The 25,716-nt window shown below is 43.7% G+C and overlaps 1 protein-coding gene across 3 annotated transcripts in view; it reads left to right on the top strand.

Annotated features, from left to right (window-relative positions):
* The first annotated feature begins 487 nt into the window (after positions 1-487).
* LOC5569288 (H(+)/Cl(-) exchange transporter 7) overlaps positions 488-25,716 on the top strand; it is a 39,203-nt gene continuing 13,974 nt past the window's right edge. Inside the window, exons 1-6 of one of the 3 annotated variants that reach the window (XM_021840041.1) lie at positions 488-672; positions 828-932; positions 1,000-1,125; positions 20,338-21,663; positions 21,728-22,111; positions 22,174-22,332. In XM_021840041.1, the coding sequence (XP_021695733.1) occupies positions 858-932; positions 1,000-1,125; positions 20,338-21,663; positions 21,728-22,111; positions 22,174-22,332 (2,070 nt within the window). In that variant the 5' untranslated portion in view covers positions 488-672; positions 828-857. Of the gene's footprint in view, positions 933-999; positions 1,126-20,193; positions 20,254-20,337; positions 21,664-21,727; positions 22,112-22,173; positions 22,333-25,716 lie in introns of those variants that run through there. The other 2 variants (XM_021840040.1, XM_021840042.1) reach the window with 2 other exon arrangements.

The raw sequence follows: 25,716 nt of genomic DNA, 5'->3' as shown, positions 1-25,716 counted from the left end.
TCCTTTACAAAATCAAAACAGTGCAGAGTCCCATACAACATAGATTTTCTGAGCGTGTCGCATTCTCCGTTTGGCTAAAAGTACATGAGCATAAAAGGTAACAGATTCCCTCGATTATCAAATAATTAAATTTAATAGAAATTGAGAAAAATGAAAAGATATGAAGTATTTGTTTCAAAATGTATGGGAATATCACTTTTCAATAAAGTTTTCGAGAGTACTTTGACCAGAGACGAAATTCGTCTCTGCTTTGACCATATAGCCTACCATAAATATATAATTATTTTCTCCCACATTCGCAAAAGCAATTTGAAATAAATTTCAGATGAGCCAAAATTTACCAACAACAGTTTTTATATTAAGGTAGAAATAGTTGAGCTTAGAAAATTTTATATAAATATGCAACGAATCTCATAATGAAAATGAGAAAAAACATAATTAACATTACCTTGTGTACAGATACTTTGCTGCTTGCTATCGCCTTTGCCTCCAAAACAAAAGCGATTAGTCATACGAGAGGAAGTGGAACTGGAAGTACCTGTGCGAATGTCTCGAGGTCAAAACAAAAAATAGTGATAGTATACTTTGTGCATGGTCCACCCGGACAGCGAATCGACTTTCCTGGCGCTGGATTCAGGAATCTGGACTTATTTGCGCGTGGAAGAAATCTGTATTCGTCATCAAACGTCAACATCCCACCGCAAAATCGCTAGTGTTTGGAGGGGATTTTAACCTCCAAATCATCACCTCCAAGTTAGTTCTAATACACTCCGTTATATGAAATATGGTGGCGCGTCGATCGTCGCAAGTATATCGTTAAACAGTCAATCGGAGCAGTAACAAAGCGCTGATTTGAAATGACGCAGAAGCAGCGACTATTGGTAGATTCTTCCGACGACGATATTAGCGATAACGAGTCTCGTCCAGGGAATGTATGTACCTAATATTGAAATCGAAATTGATCATTGCATGCTGAATAACCTTCATCGTATTCGATAGGGGAATCTTATCATCAACCTGGCGCCAGAGGAAGGCGATCCCGATGGGGCAGGTAATGGTGCGATGCCCAACAATCAGCCAGTATTCAGTTTGAGGCGGCGGAAACGCGGACAGTCACAGTACGAGGTAAGTCCCCATCGACTCTGGAAGTATTTGCTTGGTTGGGTTGGGATACCTAGAATTGCGTACTGTATAGGGAGGCTAGTGAGCATTTAAGGCTGAGAATGCAATAGGCAGTGATGACTAAAGTTGCAAACGATTGCATCATCTGGTCTGGCTTGATAGCGAACGATCGAACGTTGAAGATGGGGGCATTTTTTGGCTTTAATATGTAACAGTCAAGTTTAGGGTAGGACAATATACATGTCCTGCTTATTAGAGTGGTTCAAAAAATCGTGTTTGCTCCACACCGCTCATTCGATTCTAGTTCAAATTCTGAGTATCCTCCCAAAATTTGAGCTCATTCGGATGAAAACTGAGACTACACAAACCCTTCAAAGTTTGTATGGGAATTACTATGGGAAAAGGAATCAATGAATTCAATCGGTCGTAGTGTGTGCCCATGTGCTCTTGGGGATTAGAGCTACGTTGATACTGTGAGATAGGGTGTCAATGCTAGTAATGGACCCCTTAGTAGCTGAAATTTGTTCTCGACGCCTTTCCGCAATTATATATCAGGCGGATATACGTTTTGTGGAGTGTAATAACAAGTTCAATGTCTTTACTTTACAGTACACCCATGCAACATATAAATTCATACGATTTTCCCAGAGAAATATACACACTTAAACGGTTTCGCCGAGAACCCAACAGCTGATATCTCGGTAATAATTTGACGATTCTCGGTAAAAAATTTACCGAAATCTCGGTAACGTTCGCCGAGATCTCAGCAAAAAATTCGAATTGCCGAGATTCGGCGTTGAACATTTAGAAAACTGTTGTCCGAATGCCTATTATGGACCCTCCCGGGGTCCATAATAGGATTGTTTACAAATTTGACGTTGCGTATTATGGACCCTCCATTTGATTCCCATGTAATCCGGCTCGCTGCCGACGTGCCTATTATGGAACCACCTGGAAATGCGTATTATGGACCCTCTTGTGTGGTTTCATTTACAAAACTGTTCAAATATCTGTTTTTTTGCGCCTCAAACCAAATATTTTGCCTGAAACTACTGACTAACAATGCAATCGAAGTTCCCCCGGTGGATTTTCATAGGAATAAGGTTGATTTGAGTGTTAATTTTATGTTTTTCTGTAGGGGGTCCATAATACGTAAAGGGTCCATAACGGGCATCGACTCCCTACATTCATCAGCTACAACATTGTCGAAGACCGTTTTCAAATCGGACGTCTCAGTAATTAGTTATTGATTTATACCCAATCGCAAATACCACAGCGTAACAAAAATGACATTTTTGCGTGTCTCAAGTATCAAATTATGTTTTTCTATTAGATTTTGGGTCGCTAAATCTGATGCCGTTCTCAGAAATGTTCCAGCACGTCACAATTTTTAGCTACAGGTCGCCAAAGTTGCATAAAACACTGGTTTAATTGATGTTTACATAAATTTTAATGTATGTAGTTTGATAAATCTTTTTTGTGGTATACTCTTTCAAACATGCTAAATAGGACTTGAACTTTCAATTTAGACACAATTTAGTTGAAATTTCACGATAAAATTTAGTTTAAATCGATTTTTTCCAACATGCTTGTAGTCTTCATATAAAATTCTTCATTTCTCTTTTATGGCAGAATACAATACCTTTCTCAACGACCAAAAAATATCATTTACCATTGAAACTATTATGAACTTTGTTGATAACAATTGTTTTATACATGAAGCTTGAATTCTGTGACAAATTAAGCGAATAAATTGCCGTACAAGCTGGCAAACTTGCATGCAAGTTGGCTGAAACAGTCAAATTTTACATTTTCAGCAGTTAATATCTCGAAAACTAGACGTGCCGTGATATTTCTGAAAACGGCAATGGACTCAGCAACCCTTAAATTAGTAAACAGCGGTATTTTGGTGCTTGAGACAAAAACGTGTTCCGCAGTGTACTTCAACAGTGCTCATCTAACTTCTGAACAGGCAACATTGCTGCTTCTGGCGCGAAAGATAGCACACACAAATCATGGCTACTACTGTTAGCCGACTATACTTTGATAGCGCAACTAATCAGATGATGAGAGATTTGATTTTTCACGCATCCATCACATGCCGCTGTGGGGAAAAATGATTTATTTTCCTGATATAAGACGGTTCACAGTGAAACAGTTATGCGGAAAAGGTAGGAATATCCATTCTCTATGTTCTACATACGTTTGTTTTTTGTATTATTGCACTACTTTCATAAAAATTGAGATCCGGCTGGTAGGAGCACTAGTTTGAGGTTGGAAAACCAGGATATGTGAGGTTAGTTTCATTGGAACTTTCGCCTGAGTGATTTTTGCGCTTGAATAAAACACGCTTCGGGACATTCTCTGCTGCCTCTAAAATACCATTGGGTAGATAAATGAATTCTCTACCATTGGATCTCATCCAATTTCATAAATAAGTGAAGTAAGCGGTGAAAATAAATATTTTGTTCCGAATGTTTTGAAACCATGAATGAGTTTGACATTGCTCTCGTCAACCATCATCATGACGACAGCAGCACACCCCACCGGACGAATTGTCATATTGGGAGCGAATCACCGCAAAAACAAAATGAGAATCAAAATCCTTCTGAGAGGGATGATGTGGTGGAGGCACATTCTAATTAAAATTGTCGTTCAATTATGGGGATAAATTGAAATTGTTACTGTTGCTTACATACTTATTTATTATAATTACTTGTAAATATTCAGACAGCATGCTTCAAGAACTTAAATATCAAATAACAAACATATCTATATCCTCGAAAACTCATGATAATGGTATTTTACACTTTGAACTGTTATTTAATTTGGATGTTCTTAAATGCACCTGGATAAAAATTTATAAATTAAATTTCTTATTGATGTTACGAGCTCTAAAACTCTAAAATTCTTTGTCAGTTTCCCCTAGGATTCTTCCTTAACCCGTAGGCTACGGGGCTGACAACCAAAATTCAAATTGCTCGTATTTGAGCATAACTCCATATTTTTCAGTGATTTTTTTAAGGATTGCTTCACTAATAGTTGTAGTTTCATGAGTGAGGGGAAAGTATAGATTCAGAGTATTGTGGACAAAGTTATTCCAGAACATCTCTGGGTCAGGTAGGGTAAAAATCACATAAACTTCCTTTTAGAACTCATATATCATTTGGAAACGAAATGTTTTCATACAAAAAGTGAATAGACCCGTTATTTGTAATAAGTTACGATGCAGCAGGATATTAAGAAAAAATAAAATTAACCTAGAACAATGCTAAGGCCTCCAAAACATTCTGAAGTTTTGACCATAATCTACACAGGTTCATAAATTATTTTAAGCGAGTGATGTCCTCGTTTAGTGGTTTACAGCACTCATTTAGCCTTAACAGACGTGTTCACAAATTTTGACAAGATATTGGATATTGGAAGTCATCCAAATCAACCTGGAGTTCAGGTCATTTTGATCTATCAAACCTACTACAGTTTATACTCACCCAATTCCTGTGAAACTTTTCTCGTTCCCATCCATAAAGCATCATATGATCCGGAAAGTGTACTGCTATGAATATTGATAATCTGAAGGTCTTCAGAACATACTGTAGTTATGGGCATCAATTTCTATATGCAGCTTGACTTATTATTCAAACAAAATGTTTTCAATATATCCATACTTGATCGCAAATCTCCGTTAGAGTTAAAAAAAAATGTTTCAGACGTGTTCACAAATTTTTACAAGATATTGGATATTGTAAGTCATCCAAATCAACCTGGAGTTCAAGTCTTTTTGATCTATCAAATCTACTACAGTTTATACTCACTCAATTCCCGTGAAACCTTCTCGTTCCTATCCATAAAGCTTTATATGACTCGGAAAGTGTACTGCTATGAATATTGAACATTTTAAGGTCTTCTTGGATCACAAATCTCCGTTAAAGTTAAAAAAAAGTTTCTGGTATAGTTTTTCACTTGTTAACAACATTTATTATAACAGTTCCACTTCTCAACAGGGGGTCCGCGGACCGCCGACCAAGTAAAAAGCACGCTGAAACGAACCCCTCACAGCGAGCCGTTTTTTCACCGTTAGCAAGGTTGAGAAACAGTGCTCTAGAGACATCTGCAAAGCTTTTGAAATGACATATGGACATTCAAGGGTACTGAGCACCTCCACTAATTTCAAAAATGTCTCTTGCAGCGTGTATTAAATTATTTGCATGAGTTTTTGGAAATCACTGAGCACGTTGTTAGCTGGAAGTTTTTACGAATGTTAAGATGCGTTTACAGGAATCAAATCAATCATGTAGATGATGATGGTGATGATGATGATGATGATGATGAACTACACGCTGTGAAGTAGACCATCGAAAATCATATATTTTGCCTTACGAAAGGTGGAACGATTATTGCAATACGGACGCTCTATGTATCGTTCGTATACATCATTAACTGTAAATTATGTGGTGGAAACAAGACGACTGTGCCAATTTGTTGTAGCGTATATTCAAGAAAGAATTTGTATTTTTTCTGCCGACGTATTTTTTACGAGACGTTTCGGAAAAGATGATCGCTCAGTTACCTTAAGATATTCTATATTCATAGCAGTACACTTTCCGAGTCATATAAAGCTTTATGGATAGGAACGAGAAGGTTTCACGGGAATTGGGTGAGTATAAACTGTAGTAGGGGGTATGCGTACCTGCAGGAATAAAATAGACCCCTTTGTGCGGTCCTTAGCCTCTTGCCCAGCAACTCCTATCCCTACCTCCTCGTGGTACTGGCCGGGGTACGAGTAACCTTGGGGAAGATCGGGTAACCAACCCCCGGTGGGAACTTTGGTCGTATGCTGACAGGGAAGGGGGGGTTTGCTTTTGCAAACCTGGAGCGTCTGTACTCCACGTTAGGAGCGGCTCACAACAGCGTCTGTTCCCCATGTCAGGGGCGGCTGATCATCGTCCGAGTGCCAGAGAAGGACTCTAAGCTAAACTGCGCACTATGGCCCTCCGAACATTTAGGGGGAATGGTCCTCCGGAAATCTAGGGGGTTGGTGTCAGGCCCTGCAAGCCAACCGTAAAAACACATCAGCACAGGAACGTCAACGAGAGAATACGGACCGGAACAATCGGCAAAGACCACAGCGACGAAAATGGACTAGCGATTGGAAACTCGGTACGTGGAACTGCAAATCTCTCAACTTCATTGGAAGTACTCGCATACTCTCCGATGTACTGAAGACCCGCGGTTTCGACATCGTAGCGCTGCAGGAGGTGTGCTGGACAGGAGCATTGGTGCGAACGTTTAGAGGTAATCATACCATCTACCAGAGCTGCGGCAACACACGCGAGCTGGGAACAGCTTTCATAGTGATGGGTGATATGCAAAGGCGCGTGATCGGGTGGTGGCCGATCAATGAACGAATGTGCAAGTTAAGAATCAAAGGCCGATTCTTTAACTTCAGCATAATCAACGTGCATAGCCCACACTCCGGAAGCACTGATGATGACAAGGACGCATTTTACGCGCAGCTCGAACGCGAGTACGACCGCTGCCCAAGCCACGACGTCAAGATCATCATAGGAGATTTGAACGCTCAGGTTGGCCAGGAGGAGGAGTTCAGACCGACGATTGGAAAGTTCAGCGCCCACCGGCTGACGAACGAGAACGGCCTACGACTGATAGATTTTGCCGCCTCCAAGAACATGGCCATTCGTAGCACCTATTTCCAGCACAGCCTCCCGTATCGGTACACCTGGAGATCACCTCAGCAGACAGAATCGCAAATCGACCACGTTTTGATCGATGGACGGCACTTCTCCGACATAACCGACGTCAGAACCTATCGTGGCGCCAACATTGACTCCGACCACTACCTGGTGATGGTGAAACTGCGCCCAAAACTATCCGTCATCAACAATGTACGGTACCGACGCCCGCCCCGGTACAATCTCGAGCGGCTGAAACAACCGGATGTCGCCAATGCGTACGCGCAGCATCTTGAGGCAGCGTTGCCGGATGAGGGCGAGCTCGATAGGGCCCCTCTTGAGGACTGCTGGAGGACAGTCAAAGCAGCCATTAACGACGCTGCCGAAAGCGTTGTCGGATATGTGGAACGGAGCTCAAGAAACGATTGGTTCGACGAGGAGTGCCAGGAGGTTTTAGAGGAGAAGAATGCAGCGCGGGCTGCAATGCTGCAGCATGGTACGCGGCAAAACGTGGAACGATACAGACAGAAGCGGAAACAGCAAACCCGCCTATTCCGGGACAAAAAGCGCCGCCTGGAAGAGGTGGAATGCCAAGAGATGGAGTTGCTGTACCGTTCTCAAGAAACGCGGAAGTTCTATCAGAAGCTCAACACATCCCGCAAAGGCTTCGTGCCGCGAGCTGAGATGTGCCGGGATAAGGATGGGAGCATCTTGACGGACGGACGCGAGGTGATCGAAAGGTGGAAGCAGCACTACGATGAACACCTGAATGGCGCAGAGAACACAGGCACAGAAGGTCAGGACAGCGAAGGCGATGGCTACGTCAGCACAGCGGACAGCGGAAATCAACCAGCTCCCACGATGGGGGAAGTTAAGGATGCCATTCAACAGCTCAAGAACAACAAAGCCGCTGGCAAGGATGGTATCGGAGCCGAACTCATCAAGATGGGCCCGGACAGGTTGGCCGCTTGTCTGCATCGGCTGATAGTCAGAATCTGGGAAACGGAACAGCTACCGGAGGAGTGGAAGCAAGGCGTTATATGCCCTATCTACAAAAAGGGCGACAAACTGGAGTGTGAAAATTATCGTGCAATCACCATCCTAAACGCCGCCTATAAAGTGCTATCCCAGATTCTCTACCGTCGTCTATCACCTATAGCAAACGAGTTCGTGGGAAGTTATCAAGCAGGTTTCATCGGCGGCCGCTCGACAACGGACCAGATCTTTTCCGTGCGGCAAATCCTCCAGAAATGCCGTGAGTACCAGGTCCCTACGCACCATTTGTTCATCGATTTCAAGGCGGCATACGATAGTATCGACCGCATAGAGCTATGGAAAATCATGGACGAGAACAGCTTTCCCGGGAAGCTCACAAGATTGATCAGAGCAACGATGAACGGTGTGCAAAACTGCGTGAAGATCTCTGGCGAACACTCCAGTTCGTTCGAGTCTCGGCGGGGACTACGACAGGGCGACGGACTTTCGTGCCTGTTGTTCAATATTGCGCTTGAAGGTGTCATGCGGAGAGCCGGACTTAACAGTCGAGGCACGATTTTTACGAGATCCGGACAATTTGTTTGCTTCGCGGACGACATGGATATTATTGGGAGAAAATTTGAAACGGTGGCAGATTTGTTCACCCGCCTGAAACGCGAAGCAACAAGAGTCGGGCTAATGGTGAATGCGTCGAAAACAAAGTACATGCTGGTTGGCGGAACTGAGCGCGACAGGGCCCGCCTAGGAAGCAGTGTTACGATAGACGGGGATACCTTCGAGGTGGTGGACGAGTTCGTCTACCTTGGATCCTTGCTGACGGCTGACAACAATGTTAGTCGGGAAATACGAAGGCGCATCATCAGCGGAAGTCGTGCCTACTATGGGCTCCAGAAGAAACTGCGGTCAAGAAAGATTCACCCCCGCACCAAATTCACGATGTACAAAACGCTCATAAGACCGGTAGTCCTCTATGGGCATGAGGCGTGGACTATGCTCGAGGAGGACTTGCAAGCTCTTGGGGTTTTCGAACGCCGAGTGCTAAGGACGATCTTCGGCGGCGTGCAGGAGAACGGCGTGTGGCGGCGAAGGATGAACCACGAGCTCGCTCAACTCTACGGCGAACCCAGTATCGTGAAGGTAGCTAAAGCTGGAAGGATACGCTGGGCAGGGCATGTTGCAAGAATGCCGGACAACAACCCTGTAAAGATGGTGTTCGCCACGAATCCGGTCGGAACAAGAAGGCGTGGGGCGCAGCGAGCTAGGTGGATTGACCAGGTACACCAGGACCTGGAGAGCGTGGGTCACAGTCGAGGATGGAGAGAAGCGGCCATGAACCGAGGGAATTGGCGAAATATTGTTGGCGAGGCTTTATCAAGATAATTGATGTAAAGCCAAATAAGTAAGTAAGTAAACTGTAGTAGATTTGATAGATCAAAAAGACTTGAACTCCAGGTTGATTTGGATGACTTCCAATATCCAATATCTTGTCAAAATTTGTGAACACGTCTAAAACAATTTTTTTTTAACTCTAACGGAGATTTGCGATCAAGTATGGATATATTGAAAACATTTTGTTTGAATAATAAGTCAAGCTGCATATAGAAATTGATGCCCATAGCTTCAGTATGTTCTGAAGACCTTCAGATTATCAATATTCATAGCAGTACACTTTCCGAGTCATATGAAGCTTTATGGATAGGAACGAGAAAGTTTCACGGGAATTGGGTGACTATAAACTGTAGTAGATTTGATAGAACAAAAGGACTTGAACTCCAGGTTGATTTGGATGACTTCCAATATCCAATATCTTGTCAAAATTTGTGAACACGTCTGAAACAATTTTTTAACTCTAACGGAGATTTGCGATCAAGTATGGATGTATTGAAAACATTTTGTTTGAATAATAAGTCAAGCTGCATATAGAAATTGATGCCCATAACTACAGTATGTTCTGAAGACCTTCAGATTATCAATATTCATAGCAGTACACTTTCCGGATCATATGATGCTTTATGGATGGGAACGAGAAAGTTTCACAGGAATTGGGTGAGTATAAACTGTAGTAGGTTTGATAGATCAAAATGACCTGAACTCCAGGTTGATTTGGATGACTTCCAATATCCAATATCTTGTCAAAATTTGTGAACACGTCTGTTAAGGCTAAATGAGTCCTGTAAACCACTAAACGAGGACATCACTCGCTTAAAATAATTTATGAACCTGTGTAGATTATGGTCAAAACTTCAGAATGTTTTGGAGGCCTTAGCATTGTTCTAGGTTAATTTTATTTTTTCTTAATATCCTGCTGCATCGTAACTTATTACAAATAACGGGTCTATTCACTTTTTGTATGAAAACATTTCGTTTCCAAATGATAAATGAGTTCTAAAAGGAAGTTTATGTGATTTTTACCCTACCTGACCCAGAGATGTTCTGGAATAACTTTGTCCACAATACTCTGAATCTATACTTTCCCCTCACTCATGAAACTACAACTATTAGTGAAGCAATCCTTAAAAAAATCACTGAAAAATATGGAGTTATGCTCAAATACGAGCAATTTGAATTTTGGTTGTCAGCCCCGTAGCCTACGGGTTAAATCACTTAAGAATCCTTCAGAACCTCTCTGGGATTGTTCTGGAAATCTTGAGATTATTTCTGATTTTTCTCTAAGTTTTTCTGTAAATCACAGAATCCTTCCAGATATCACTTTTGGCTTCATCTAAAAAAATCGTTAGCATTCCGGTGCTATTTCTGAGATTCTTTCAGATATTCTTTTGTGATTCTTCTTCTTTCTGGCGTTACGTCCCATCTGGGACAAAGCCTGCTTCTCAGATTAGTGTTCTTATGAGCACTTCCACAGTTATTAACTGAGAGCTTTCTTCTTTCTTTCTTTGCCGATTGACCATTTTTGCATGTGTATATCGTGTGGAAGGTACGAAGATACTCTATGCCCTGGGAATCGAAAAAAATTCCTTTACGAAAAGATCCTCGACCAGCGGGATTCGAACCCACGACCCTCAGCATGGTCATGCTGAATAGCTGCGCGTTTACCGCTACGGCTATCTGGGCCCATTCTTCTGTACATATTATTGCATGTTTTGCAGAAATCAGTATGTGATTTTGCGTTTATCTCCTTGAAAATTATTTTTGAAATCCTGGAAATTAAATTCTTCGAAATTCTTGAAGATTCTTTCGGAAATACTGTGGAAGATTCTACCAAAAATCCTGATGCAATTCTTCTGGATATTTTTAGAAGATTTTGCCAAAAAATGTACTACCACTCTGCTAGAAATTCTTCGGGAATTCCTCCGAAAATAACTCCGGATTTTTTCCGGAAATATTTCTGGGTTTCTTATAAGAATACCTTTGGCATACTTCCGGAAATCACCTGAGATGCTTTCGGAAATCCTTCTATAATACTTTCGAGGAGGTTTTCGAAAATCTTTCTGAAATTATTCTAGAAATGCCACTGACATTTTTACATCAATATCCTTGAAATTTTGCTGGGAAAAAATCCTACAGTAATTCTTCCGGATATCTTTCTAGCATTCTTTCGGAAAACCTTCTGGGATTCTTTCGGACATCTTTCTGAGGATCCTTCAAATCCTTTCTACTAGATTTTGTGGAAATTCTTCCCGAATTACTTCTAGGATCTAGGAGCATCCTGAATTTTTCAAGATAACTCTGTTATTCTTTCGAGTATCTCCCTAGGATTTTTTCGGAAATTCTTTTGAAATACCCCCAGATTTCTTTCTGTTATCCTGCTTCAAAATATCTTTCGAAGATTCTTCCAGAAATTTCGCTGGAATGTTTCAAGAAATTCTGCTGGGATTCTTCCGTAAAACTTGCCGAGAAATACGTCTGGAATTCTACTTGAATTCAAGAATTCTATCGGAACTTTTCGTAAGATTCAACCGTAAATCGTTCTGGTATTTTTCCAGAAATTACATTGATATTCTTCGGAAAAATATCTTGGATTCTTAAAAATATCCTTCTGAAAATTCTTCTGGAAATTGCTTTGGAATTAAAAAAGGATTTCCGGAAGAATCCTAGGTCTATTTACAGAAAATCCACAGAGAAATCACTAAAATATTATCAGAGAGATTTCTAAAGGAATTATTTGAGGATTTTCGTAAATATCTAAAAAAAAAACCCAAGAGAATTCCAAATGGATTTTGAATGTTTTTTACAGTGATGTCCAAAATAATCCCAGAAGTTATTTCGCAAGAATCCCTGAAAGATTCAATGAAAATTCACAGACATTCAGAAGTTTTCATGAATATTTTCCAGAATAATTCCGATGTCCAGAAGAACTCCAGAAAGATTTACGGAATAATTTCGAATTCGCGTCTGTTCCCCATGTCAGGGGTGGCTGATCATCGTCCGAGTGCTAGAGAAGGACTCTAAGCTAAACTGCTCACTATGGTACTCCGAACATTTAGGGGGAATAGTCCTCCGGAAATCTAGGGGGTTGGTGTCAGGCCCTGCAACCGAACCGTAAAAATGTTGGAGGAGAATAACCACCGTGCAACCCCTCGTTGCTACCAATGTTGCTACCAGCAGCACGATGATGAGAGAGAGCAAATACATTTTTCATTCGTTCGTTTTCCTTTGTACGAGTAACACGTTAATAAACCATTGTTCGTAGTTTAATCGCGTTTATAACCCTTTTTCTCCGATTATTCCGAGTTATCCCACTGTATTCTGCTAGTGGACTTCCGTCAGGTTCTGGCCCCAGTGTCGGATATCGGGAAAAGTGCGGTGTTTCGTCGAAAAATCCGGAAGAAAGTGCGTTTTTCCGAGAACTGTTCGTGCGCGATTGGAACGAGAAGATGGCGGACAATCTAAAAGCAGTGTTTCCCAAGCTCAGTGGTGCAAATTACGCTTCATGGCAGTATCGCATGCAAACGATGCTTGAGCGTGATGAAATTTGGTATGTCATTGATGCTGCTAAACCCGAGGAGGCGGATGCCACTATGCCGCAGTGGAAAAAGGATGATGCAAAGGCCCGTGCTATTATCGCATTCTTTGTGGAGGATAATCAGCTGCGTTTCATCAAGAAATCGACGAATGCACGTGAAATGTGGAACAACCTTAAAACGTACCACAACAAAGCGACGATTGGGAATCAAGCATCTCTTTTGCGACAGCTCTGTGCTCTTAGTTTGGAAGAAGGTGGTGATGTCGAGCGGCATATCGAGCAAACGGAGGACTTGTTCGAAAAATTGGATAACGCTGGTGTCGAGTTGCAGGAACTGCTCAGGATAATTATGCTGCTACGAAGTTTGCCGAAGTCATTCGACAGCTTTGTCACTTCGTTGGAAAATCGTCCCCAAGCTGATTTGACAATGGACTTCATAGTTTCTCGATTGCGGGATGAAACCCAGAAGCGAGCGAGTCAGTCGTGCGGTCTCGTAGCGGAGAAGGCTTTGAAGGCAGATGTGCAGAAAACGGAGAAGAAAAAGTGTTACTTTTGTAATCAGCCAGGACATTACCGTCGCCAGTGTCGAAAGTTTTTAGCGACGAAGAAGAGTGAAAAGCCAAGTGAATCAAAGCAGGTGACGTCTGATCAACATGCGAAGCAAGCTCAAGCTGAAACCCCACCGGCTCAAGTGAGAGATGATACCGTCGTGTACGGGGCCGTTTGCTTTGTCGCAGGAGGAGCGATTGCTGGTGCATGGACGGTGGACAGTGGCTGTACCTGCCACATGACTAATGATCGCAGCTTCTTCAATGAATTCAAGAAGGACGTAATAGTCGACGTGACCCTAGCAGACGGCACTAAAACTCGGTCGGCTGGATGCGGAACTGGAGTACTCTTCGGGATGAACGGAGATGGAAAACGTATCGCGATCACCCTGGATAACGTACTATTCGTTCCCAACCTGGAGGGCGGATTGATCTCGGTCAGAAAGCTAGCTCTGAAGAAGTTCGTGGTCACCTTTACGGAAAATTCTTGTGAAATTAGAACGGCTGAAGGCGTCGTTGTAGCAGTTGGCGAAATGGTTGGAAGCCAATATAAGCTGAAGGTAGCAGAACAGTGCCTGGCCGTGAAGGGTAATCACAGTGAAAAGTGTCAGCACACCTGGCACCGCAGAATGGGCCACAGAGATATGGACGTCGTGAGTGTAATCAACAAGAACGATATGGTAAGCGGATTTGAGCTGCAAGACTGCGGTGAGCGAATCATTTGTGAGTGTTGTTTGAAGGGTAAATTAGCTCGCCGGCCATTCCCACAGATCACAGAGCGAAAATCACTGCAGCCTTTGGATTTAATCCATACGGATCTGTGTGGTCCTATGGACAACCCGACTCCCAGCGGAAATAAATATATAATGACCATGATTGATGATTGTACACGCTATTGCGTGGTATACCTCCTCAGGTCGAAAAGCGAAGCAGCTAATAAAATAAAGGAGTACGTTCGATGGGTCGAAAATCTGTTCAACCGTAAACCCCGAGCCATCAGGTCAGACGGCGGGGGTGAGTATGTCGGAACCGATCTCCTGAACTTCTACAAGGCCGAAGGTATACACTATCAGTTCACCACTCCATACACGCCACAACAGAATGGAGTGGCTGAACGAAAAAATAGGGCCTTGCAAGAAATGGCGAACTGTTTGCTGCTTGATGCTGGACTTCCCAAACGGTATTGGGGAGAAGCAGTAATGACGGCGGTTCATCTCCAGAACCGTTTACCGACGAGAGCTGTGCAACGAACACCGTACGAGTTATGGACGGGGCAGAAACCGGATTTCAAGCAGCTCCGTGTATTCGGATGTGAGGCTTATGTCCACATTCCGGATGTAAAACGCAAGAAATTCGAACCGAAGGCCGAAAAACTCATCTTCGTCGGATATTCTGAGCACCACAAAGGATTTCGTTTCCTCAATCGCAACACAGACAGGATCATTATCAGCCGCGACGCACGATTCGTTGAATTGAACAACGGTTCAGAACAGCACGCCGATACCGAAAAGCTGAGCGAGCCAGTACTGGTGGAAGTGGATGTGTCGCAGAATAGCGGATGTGAAGTGGAAATGATTGACAATCCGGGCGAAAGAGTGGCAGAAGTGCCTGAACAACCCGAAGAAGAAGTTTATGAAGACGCTGAAAGTGATTTCCTTGGATTTGAGCTGGACGATGATGTTTATTTCGGAGAAGAGCAAGAAGAGCAAGTGAGAAGATCGAATCGCGCCACGCGCGGTGTTCTGCCGAGAAGATACGATGGTTTTGTAGTCGGACTGGCAACCCATGTGGAAGAGCCAGCTGATTATCATGAAGCGTTGGCGATACCCGAGTGGAAGCAGGCAATGAAAGAAGAAATGCAAGCTCATGAAGAAAACAATACGTGGACCCTAGTGCGGCTTCCAGCCGGTAAGAAACTGATCGGTGCAAAATGGGTTTTCAAACTCAAGAAGAACGAAAGTGGTGAAGTGATTAAATATAAAGCAAGGGTTGTAGCTCAAGGCTATACCCAAAAGCGCGGTATTGACTTTAAAGAAGTTTTCGCGCCTGTGACACGTTTGACAACGTTGCGTGCTTTGCTAGCAGTAGCTGGAAAACGTGGTATGGTGTTGAAGCAATATGATGCTAAAACGGCATACTTGAATGGCAAAGTTGACGAAGAACTATATATGCGACAGCCCCCTGGTTTTGAAGCACCCGGACAGGAGGAGTTTGTGTGTAAGTTGCAGAAAAGCATTTACGGACTCCGGCAATCCGCAAGGTGCTGGAATCAGGCACTTCACGCAGGATTACTGGACATCGGTTTCAAACAGCGAGGATCGGATCCGTGCCTCTATGCGCGCGAGAACAACGGCGTTACAGTATACTTACTTGTGTACGTCGATGATTTTTTGATGGCGTGCACTGACGAGGCCGTAATCGATCGAGTTTATGCGGAACTGAGGGAGAAGTTTGACATCACATCTCTTGGAAATGTGCGTTATTTCCTCGGGCACGAAATTACCAAAGAAGGTGGGTGTTACATGATGCAACTAACAACTTACATCGACAGTTTGGTTGAAAAATTTGGCATGGAAGCGTCCAAGCCAGCTAGAACACCGATGGACTTAGGCTACGTTGCGCAAAACGATGACAGCAAGAGCTTCCAGGATACATCACTGTACCGGAGTCTGGTGGGAGCATTGCTATACTTAGCAGTGAACGGGAGACCAGACATTGCAGCAAGTGTTGGTCTTCTTGGTAGAAAGGTAAGCGCACCAAATAAAATGGACTGGACGGCAGCTAGAAGAGTCGTTCAATATCTGAAGGCGACGAAAGACTTCAAGCTTAAGTTTGGTCCTGGTAATGGATGGATTCTAACTGGCTATGCAGACTCGGACTGGGCAGGAGACAAGCAATCGAGACGTTCAACTACCGGATATGTGTTTTTCTACGGTGGAGGACCGATATGCTGGGTCAGTAAACGGCAAGACAGCGTAGCTTTATCGACGTTGGAGGCAGAGTACAATGCTTTGTCTCTAGCATGTCAAGAAGCAGTCTGGCTCAGGCGCTTACTCAAGGATTTGGACGAGCTTCAACCGGAAGCAACAACCATCTATGAGGACAACCAAGGTTGCCTCAGCTTCGTTAAAGCAGAACGGGTCAGCGGTCGAGTTAAACATATTGAAACGAAGGGCCATTACATCCGCGAACTGTGTGAACGTAAGGTTGTGACACTGCAATATTGCCCCTCAACCGAAATGATTGCGGATGCCCTTACAAAACCTTTGGGACCAACCATGATGACGAGATTTGTGGATCAAGTTGGACTATCGAATTGAGGACATTTGGTGGTAATTCAGGAGGAGTGTTGGAGGAGAATAACCACCGTGCAACCCCTCGTTGCTACCAATGTTGCTACCAGCAGCACGATGATGAGAGAGAGCAAATACATTTTTCATTCGTTCGTTTTCCTTTGTACGAGTAACACGTTAATAAATCATTGTTCGTAGTTTAATCGCGTTTATAACCCTTTTTCTCCGATTATTCCGAGTTATCCCACTGTATTCTGCTAGTGGACTTCCGTCAAAAAACACATCAGCACAGGAACGTCAACGAGAGAATACGGACCGGAACGATCGACAAAGACCACAGCAACGGAAATGGACTAGCGATTGAAAACTCGGTACGTGGAACTGCGAATCTCTCCCAAACGGAAGCACACGCATATTCTCCGATGCACTGAAGATCCGCGGTTTCGGCAACGTAGCGCTGCAGGAGGTGTGGTGGACAGGTTCGATGCTGCGAACGTTTAGAGGTAATCATATCATGTACCAGAGCTGCGGCAACACACGTGAGCTGGGAACAGCTTTTATAGTGATGGGTGATATGCAAAGGCTCAACGAAAGAATTTGCAAGTTGAGGCTCAAAGGCCGGTTCTTCAACTTCAGCATCATAAACGTGCATAGCACTCACTCCGGAAGCACTGATGATGACAAGGACGCATTTTACGCGCAGCTCGACCGCGAGGATGACCGCTGCCCAAGCCATCATAGGTGATTTGAACACTCAGATTGGCCAGGATGAGGAGTTCAGACCGACGATTGGAAAGATCAGCGTCCACCGGCTGATGAACGAGAATGGCCTACGACTGATAGATTTTACCGCCTCCAAGAACATGGCCATTCGTAGCACCTATTTCCAGCACAGTCTCCCGTATCGGTACACCTGGAGATCACCTCAGCAGACAGAATCGTAAATCGACCACGTTTTGATCGATGGACTACACTTCTCCGACACAACCGATGTCAGAACCTATCGTGGCGCTAACATTGACTCCGACCACTACCTGGTGATGGTGAAACTGCGCCCAAAACTATCCGTCATTAACGATGTCAGTACCGACGCCCGCCTCGGTTCAATCTAGCGCAACTGAAACAACCGGATGTCGCCATTACGCACGCGCAGCATCTTGAGGCAGCGTTGCCGGATGAGGGCGAGCTCGATAGGACCCCTCTTGAGGACTGCTGGAGGACAGTCAAAGCAGCTATTAACGACGCTGCCGAAAGCATTGTCGAATATGTGGAACGGAGCTCAAGAAACGATTGGTTCGACGAAGAGTGCCATGCGATTTTAGAGGAGAAGAATGCAGCGCGGGCTGCAATGCTGCAGCATGGTACGCGACAAAGCGTGGAACGATACAGACTGAAGTGGAAACAGCAAACCCGCCTATTCCGGGACAAAAAGCGTATGAAAAAATTCAATTTTTTGTGTGAGCCGTAACGCTTTAGCTTACTACCCCAGAGTACCAGGTCCCTACGCACCATTTGTTCATCGATTTCAAGGCGGCATACGACAGTATTCACTGTGTAGAGCTATGGAAGATCATGGACGAGAACAGCTTTCCCGGGAAGCTCACAAGATTGATAAGAGCAACGATGGACAGTGTGCAAAACTGCATGTTGATCTCGGACGAACACTCCAGTTCGTTCGAGTTTCGGCGGGGACTACGACAGGGCGATGGACTTTCGTTTCTGTTGTTCAATATTGCGCTTGAAGGTGTCATGCGTAGAGCCAGACTTAACAGTCGAGGCACGATTTTCACGAGATCCGGAAAATTTGTTTGCTTCGCGGACGACATGAATATTATTGGGGAAAAAATTGAAACGATGGCAGATTTGTTTACCCGCCTTAAACGCAAAGCAACAAGAGTCGGACTAATGGTGAATGCGTTGAAAACAAAGCACATGCTGGTTGGTGGAACTGAGCGCGACAGGGTCCGCCTAGGAAGCAGTGTCATGATAGACGGAGATAGCTTCGAGGTGGTACACGAGTTCGTCTACCTCTGATCCTTGTTGACGGCTGGCAACAAGTTAGTCGGGAAATACGAAGACGCATCATCAGCGGAAGTCGTGGCTCCAGAAGAAACTGCGGTCAAGAAAGATTCACCCCCGCACCAAATGCACGATGTACAAAACGCTCATAAGACCGGTAGTCCTCTACGGGCATGAGACGTGGACTATGCTCGAGGAGGACTTGGAAGCTCTTGGGGTTTTCGAACGCCAAGTGCTAAGGACGATCTTCGGCGGCGTGCAGGAGAACGGCGTGTGGCGGCGAAGGATGAACCACGAGCTCGCTCAACTCTACGGCGAACCCAGTATCGTGAAGGCAGCTAAAGCTGGAAGGATACGCTGGGCAGAGCATGTTGCAAGAATGCCGGACAACAACCCTGTAAAGATGGTGTTTGCTACGAATCCGGTCGGAACAAAAAGGCGTGGGGCGCAGCGAGCTAGGTTGATTGACCAGGTGCACCAGGACCTGCAAAGCGTGGGTCGCAGTCGAGGATGGAGAGAAGCGGCCATGAACCGAATGAATTGGCGAAATATTGTTGGCAAGGATTTATCAAGATAATTGATGTAAAACCAAATAAATAAATAAATAAATAAATAATATGTCCATAACTGGTACACCTACCCTACTTCAACATTTTTCAATAGTAATTGAGTAGAACGACTTAAAAAAGAACACGGGTATACCACGAACGATCGAAGAAAACTAGTCGCAGTGGTTTATCCCTTTGGAACCTTTTACAAATGTTCACTTTACAGACCACGTGTTTAGAATTGTTTGAACGTCATAAAACAAATTATGAAATTTAATTGTTCACAAAATCGTAATAAAATGTCCATAAAATCGAAGTACCGTCTGTGCACCAGATTTGGCTCATTTGAGGAAATGTATGCGTTCAAATGTTTATTATAAAATAACTATTGTATCGATCAATACTATTTTTATGTCACAATGTAACTATAAGTATAGGTAATCAGCGGCAAAATAAAAAGAATTTGAAAAACTTTCATAAAAAAAATATTTGATTACATTTGTTACTGCATCTAAGTGTTCATATTTCCGCTCACGGTTAACAGATTTCGTGACAAATTTACTAGAAAATGCATTATTTCGAAGTTCGTTATTTATCCTGATATATTTTATGGTCAAACCATAGCTACTACTGCAATAAATAAGGCTGTACCTAAAATCGACATTTCTTTAAAATTTTGTTTAATTTTTTGCATGAGCGGGTTATTGGAACACACAAAAATACCTAGTAAAAAAATATACCGCAATAATAGGGAAAACCGCAATAATGGGCAAATTACCCTCCATTTTATGAAATTTACCGTTGAGCTTGTGAACCACTGCTTCAGAATCCCTTCTTTGGAGAAACTCGAGCTGCACTGCATTATCAGGAATCCACGCAAGAGCGATGGTTAATGTATTACACAAGCGAACAGCTATACAGTGTCTTTCGCATGACGCATCCAGATAGAAAAATCCCTTTCTGTTCTGCAGTGCAGGTCAGTTGGGAAGCCGCGTAGGGTTTTGCAGCTGATAAGTCATAATAAATCAGAATTGGTATCAGTAAGTATTACGAATAACGACGCTAAACGTGGCGGTTATGTCGCGGCGCAAAAGCGTAGATCGAGAGGAAGTGAGATAGTTTTTTATTAGTTACCTTTCTCAACATGAGTCTTAGGTAGATTGAAAGCGTGTTTGTTCTGGATCTCCATTTCAGAGTCTGGACTACGATGTGTGCGAGAATGTCCTGTGGACAGAGGAGCATCAAAAGATCGAACAGCGCACCACCGTGCGGAAGGACTTTGCCCGATGGATCATCTCGATGCAGATCGGCATCGGGACGGCCCTGGTGGCCTGCGGGATCAACATCGTCATCGATCAGATGTCGTTCCTGAAGTACTCGTTTCTGAAACGTGAGGTCGATCAGAACGTGCTGAACGGCGATCTCAGCATTCCCTACCTGTACTGGGTATTGACCAATGTGGTTCCGGTGATGGTGGGGGCCACGTTGGTGGCGTACGTGGAGCCGGTGGCGGCTGGGAGTGGAATACCGCAGGTGAAGTGTTACCTGAACGGGGTGAAGATTCCGCGAATCGTTCGGATCAAAACGTTGGCCGTGAAGGCTGTGGGCGTGGTCACTTCGGTTGTGGGTGGACTGGCCGGTGGTAAGGAAGGGCCGATGATTCACAGCGGAGCGGTTATAGCTGCTGGACTGTCCCAGGGAAAGAGTACAACATTCCGGAGGGATTTGAGGATATTTGAATACTTCCGGGATGATCACGAGAAGCGTGATTTTGTGGTTGGCGGTGCGGCGGCTGGCGTGGCTGCGGCTTTCGGAGCTCCGATCGGTGGTATTCTCTTCTCACTGGAGGAAGCGGCCAGTTTCTGGAATCAATCGCTGATCTGGAGAACCTTCTTCGCTTCCATTATAAGCTCTTTCACGTTGAACATTGTCCTCTCCGCGTACCACGGTCTAAGCAGCTTCCGATACCGAGGTTTGTTCAATTTGGGCGAATTTGAACCGCTGCCTTTCGAGTACTATGAACTACCGATCTTCATCTTGATGGGTGTGTTCGGTGGTATGTCCGGTGCCTTCTGGAATTGCGTGAACAACCGGATCAACATCTTCCGGGCTCGGTACATCAAATCACGATGGGCTAGAGTGCTAGAGGCGGCCTTTGTTGCGGCCATCGGGGCTACCGGTGCATGTGCGATGGCCTACTCGATCAACGACTGCCGTCCGCTTGGCAACGATCCTACACTGACTCCTGTCCAGCTGTTCTGCGAAGATAACGAATACAATGCAGCTGCAGCGCTCTGGTTCCAAACTCCGGAGGCAACGGTCAAGGCCCTGTTTCACGATCCACCCGGATCGCACAAGATTCTTACGCTGGCAGTTTTCGTCCTGATCTACTATCCGCTGTCCTGTGTGACCTATGGCCTGAGCGTTTCGCTGGGTATTTTCATTCCGACGTTGTTGGTCGGTGCGGCCTGGGGCCGATTGACCGCATCATTCGTGGTTCTGGCGTTCCCCGGATCAAGTGTACGTAACTTTAGCAGACATTCACACCATTCCGAACAGTTTGCATAATTCTTAAACCTTTCAGATCTTCGTCCACCCGGGCAAGTACGCATTGATAGGAGCAGCCGCTCAGTTGGGAGGTGTCGTCAGAATGACACTGAGTTTGAGCGTAATCCTGTTGGAAACGACGGGAAACATCGGTTTCGTGCTGCCAATCATACTCACGTTGATGGCCGCCAAGTGGTGCGGAGACTACTTCAACGAAGGCGTATACGATAACCAGATCAAGGCGTCCAAGGTACCGATGTTGCCTTGGCACGTAGATCCATCGCTCCGGCAGAATATCGCCGAAGATATTATGAATCAACCGGTAGTTTGTGTACGCCGCAAGGAGAAAGTGAACTACATTATCGATATTTTGAAGAACACCACGCATAACGGATTCCCTGTCGTCGAGGACGCCGAAGATGTAAGTCGAAGTTGTGTTACCATAAAAATTTAATATTTTCACTGATCAATTTCTTTTATCAGGGAGTCCGGGAGAACGGGAAACTGATTGGCCTCATCCTGCGCTCCCAGCTGGTGGTTATTCTAATGCGAAGCATGTACATCGAAACGAGTCGATTCTGGAGAGATCTTGTAACGATCCAAAGCTTCAGAAAGGAATATCCCCGATATCCCACCATTGAGGTAACAGGTCTTAAGGATTGTTCATTTTATAAGGTTGACCCCTTGTTTATAATCTATCTTTTTTAATTATTAATGAAATCGTAACAGATTTTCTTTATATCGTTCAACTACTTTTCTACGATGTGATGGAAAATCAAGATCAAATAAAACGCTTCTTGTGGGGAACTTAACAGTTTGCATGAACACTCAAGAAAAGCTGTTGAACAAATTTAAATATTACTTTTCGTAAAACAAACATTCTCATTTCTATGAACAAATTACACTGCGGAACAGGATTTTGTCTCAAGCCCCTACATACATATATACTGAACGCAAGCAGTATCACAAGGGCGTAACTGAAGTGATCGATTTCTCTTCAACAAATTATTAGGCCGGGTAAATGTTTCCGGCTGCTATTTTTGATTCAGCAGACGCAGCCCATGCAGAGACGCGTGATTGGGTGTGACCAATCGACAACAGAATGTGCAAGTTGAAGATCAAAGGCCGTTTCTTCAATATCTGCATAATCAACGTACACAGTAAGGCTATTCAAAATTTAAAAATATTTTAAAATCCAATCTCCCATACCTTTTATGCCATCCTTACCATAAAAATAGTGTTCTGTTAAATTTTCAGCTTTTTCGGTGGTGAATTGAAGGTGGCCCAAAGACAATGTAAGTATACAAATTACTATGGAGAAATTTTGAAAGCCCAAGGCATCGTTATCGGAGATCTCAACACTCAGTTTGGCCAGGAGGAGGAAGTCAGACCGATTATAGGGAAGTTTAGCACTTAGCTACGAACAAAAACAGCCTTAGACTGTTTTATTTCACCGCCTCCAAGAACATGGCCGTACGTAGTACCTACTTCCAACACAGTCTCCCGTATCGGTACACCTGGAGATCACTCCAACAGGCTGAATCACAAATCGATCACGTTTTAATTGATGAAAGATACTTCTCAGACATTATCGACGTCAGAACCTCTCGCGGCACAAGCATTGATTCGGGCCACTACTTTGTGATGGTTAAAGTGCGCCAAAGACTTTTCGTTGTGAGCAACATTCGGTACCGACGCCCGTCACGGTATAATCTGGAATGACTCAAGCTACCCGAAGCCGCAACTGATTACGCGCAATGCCTTGGAGCAGCATTGTCGGATGAGTGAAAGCTCACCTAAGATCCTCTTGAGGACTACTGGAGTAGTGTCAAAGTAGTGGAAAGTGCCATTAAGTTCGTGGAAGGAAATTGACGGAATGGTTGGTTCGACAAGGAGTGTCAGACGATTTTGGACGAGATGAATGCAGCGCGTGTGATTATGCTGCAGCAAGGCACCCGTCAAAACGTGGAACGATACAAACAGAAGCGAAGACAGTAAACCCATCTATTCTGGCACCGCCTGGAAGAGATGGAGCAGCTGTATCGTTCTCAAGAAACACGTAAGTTCTACAAGAAACTCAATGCATCCCGCAAAGGCTTTGTGCCGCGAACCGAACTGTGACGGGATAAGGATGGAGGTATCTTGACGGTCGAACGTGAGGTGATTGAAAGGTAGAAGCAGCACTACAATGAACACCTAAATGGCGCAGAGGAGGAAGACCAAGGCATCAGGAGGAATGGGTTCATCAGTACGGCGGATGATGGAAACGTGTCAACTCCCACAATAAGTGAAGTTAAGGATGTTAACAGCTTAAGAACAACAAAGCAGCTGAGAAGGATGGTATTGGAGCGCATCTTATTAAAATGGGCCCGTATAGGTCGGCTACTTGTCTGCACCGATTGATAGCCAGGATCTGGAATACAAAACAGCTACTGGAGGAGTGGAAGAAGGGAGTAATATACCCAATATACAAAAAGGGAACAAGTTAGAATGTGAGAACTATCGAGCGATCACAATTCTTAACGCTGCCTGTAAAGTGCTTTCCCAGATCATGTATCGCCGCTGGCAAGTAGATTTGTGAGAAGTTTCGTAGACGGGCGATCGATAAAAAATCAAATCTTTATGTTGCGGCAGATCCTCCAAAAGTGTTGCGAATATCAAGTTCCTACGAACCACCTATTCATCTATTTGAAAGCGGACTATGGACGAGTACGGTTTTCCCAGAAAACTGACTAGACTGATCAAGGCTACGATGAATAATGTACAGTGTTGTGTGAAGACATTGGGTGCGTTATCGGACTCGTTTCCAACACGCAAAAGACTGCAACTAGGCGATGATGTTTTCTGCCTCCAGTATTGCGCTAGAAGGTGGTATGTAACGAGCGGGCTTCAACATGCGGGACACGATCTTCAATAAATCTAGCCAGTTTATCTGTTTCGCTGACGACGTCAAGGCTGGTAGCGAGTCACTTTTTAGTGAATTGGTCACTTTTTTTTAAACCAGGATTATAAAACGAAACCAAACTTTGAATTTTCAAGTGCACAGGACTGGAGAATCTGACAACAGTTCACGTTGAAAACCAATTAAATTGCTTGTATGCTGGTGGGGATCAATAGGATAAATTTTCAACGCGAAGCGCTGTTTGCGTTCTCAAGTCTTGTGCTCTTGAAAATTTGAGATTTGGCTTCGTTCTATAATCACCTTAAAGTCTCTTTTTTGAAGCCATTTCAACTAAAGTTGTTTTTATCATCAAAAAGTCATTTTTTCAACTATTGTGAGCTAAATTTTCGAGAGAAAATTACGAATCGGCCTTCTTTCAAATTAGGCTAAGTTTTAATTTAACTTCATGTCAGTATCAACAATTTGTTTCATGGTTTTCTTGTGAAAAAAGTCAATCTTCAATAGACTTCCACGTAATTTGTAATAGTATCTAAGCTATAGAGTAAGGTGGGGCAAAAGTTCGACCTTAGTGGTATAATCAAAGTTTCCAGGAAAACAATAGCAGTTAAAACAAAACAAATACCATACAGTGAACCTTCAACATATTGGCTATAATTTTGCTGAACAAACTTGTGTCAAAATATTTGCCCATTTTTAGTTATAACAGTTTCAAAATTGATTGTCTTATTCGAACTTTTGCCCCACCGGTGGGGCAAGAGTTCGAATCTAGTGTGGGGCAAAAGTTCGCTGGCTAAAACCCAAAATATCGATCCTTATATGACAGGCATACTTTACACCAGCCGTAAACTTAAGTTTGCCGAAAAATACACAATAAATTTTCATCAAAAAATTGCCCAAAACCGGGTTAGTTGAATAATAAGTATGGTGTAAGTTCATTGTTGTAAAACTAAAGGTTTAAATATTTAGTATTATTTTGGAAAATCTCGTGCATTCTCATTCAATAGGAATTTTTATATCTTGTGGTGTATTATTAGATGTTTATTTTCTATTGTCGAACACTACTTTTTAATAAGGTACAGTGGGGGAAGTGTATCAGTGGGGTAAGTCAATATTAAGCATAAATA

This window comes from Aedes aegypti, chromosome 2, assembly GCF_002204515.2.
Source record: "Aedes aegypti strain LVP_AGWG chromosome 2, AaegL5.0 Primary Assembly, whole genome shotgun sequence".
Classification (NCBI taxonomy): domain Eukaryota; kingdom Metazoa; phylum Arthropoda; class Insecta; order Diptera; family Culicidae; genus Aedes; species Aedes aegypti.
The sequence above is the reverse complement of the archived record's forward strand: the minus strand, read 5'-3'. Positions and strand labels throughout refer to the sequence as shown.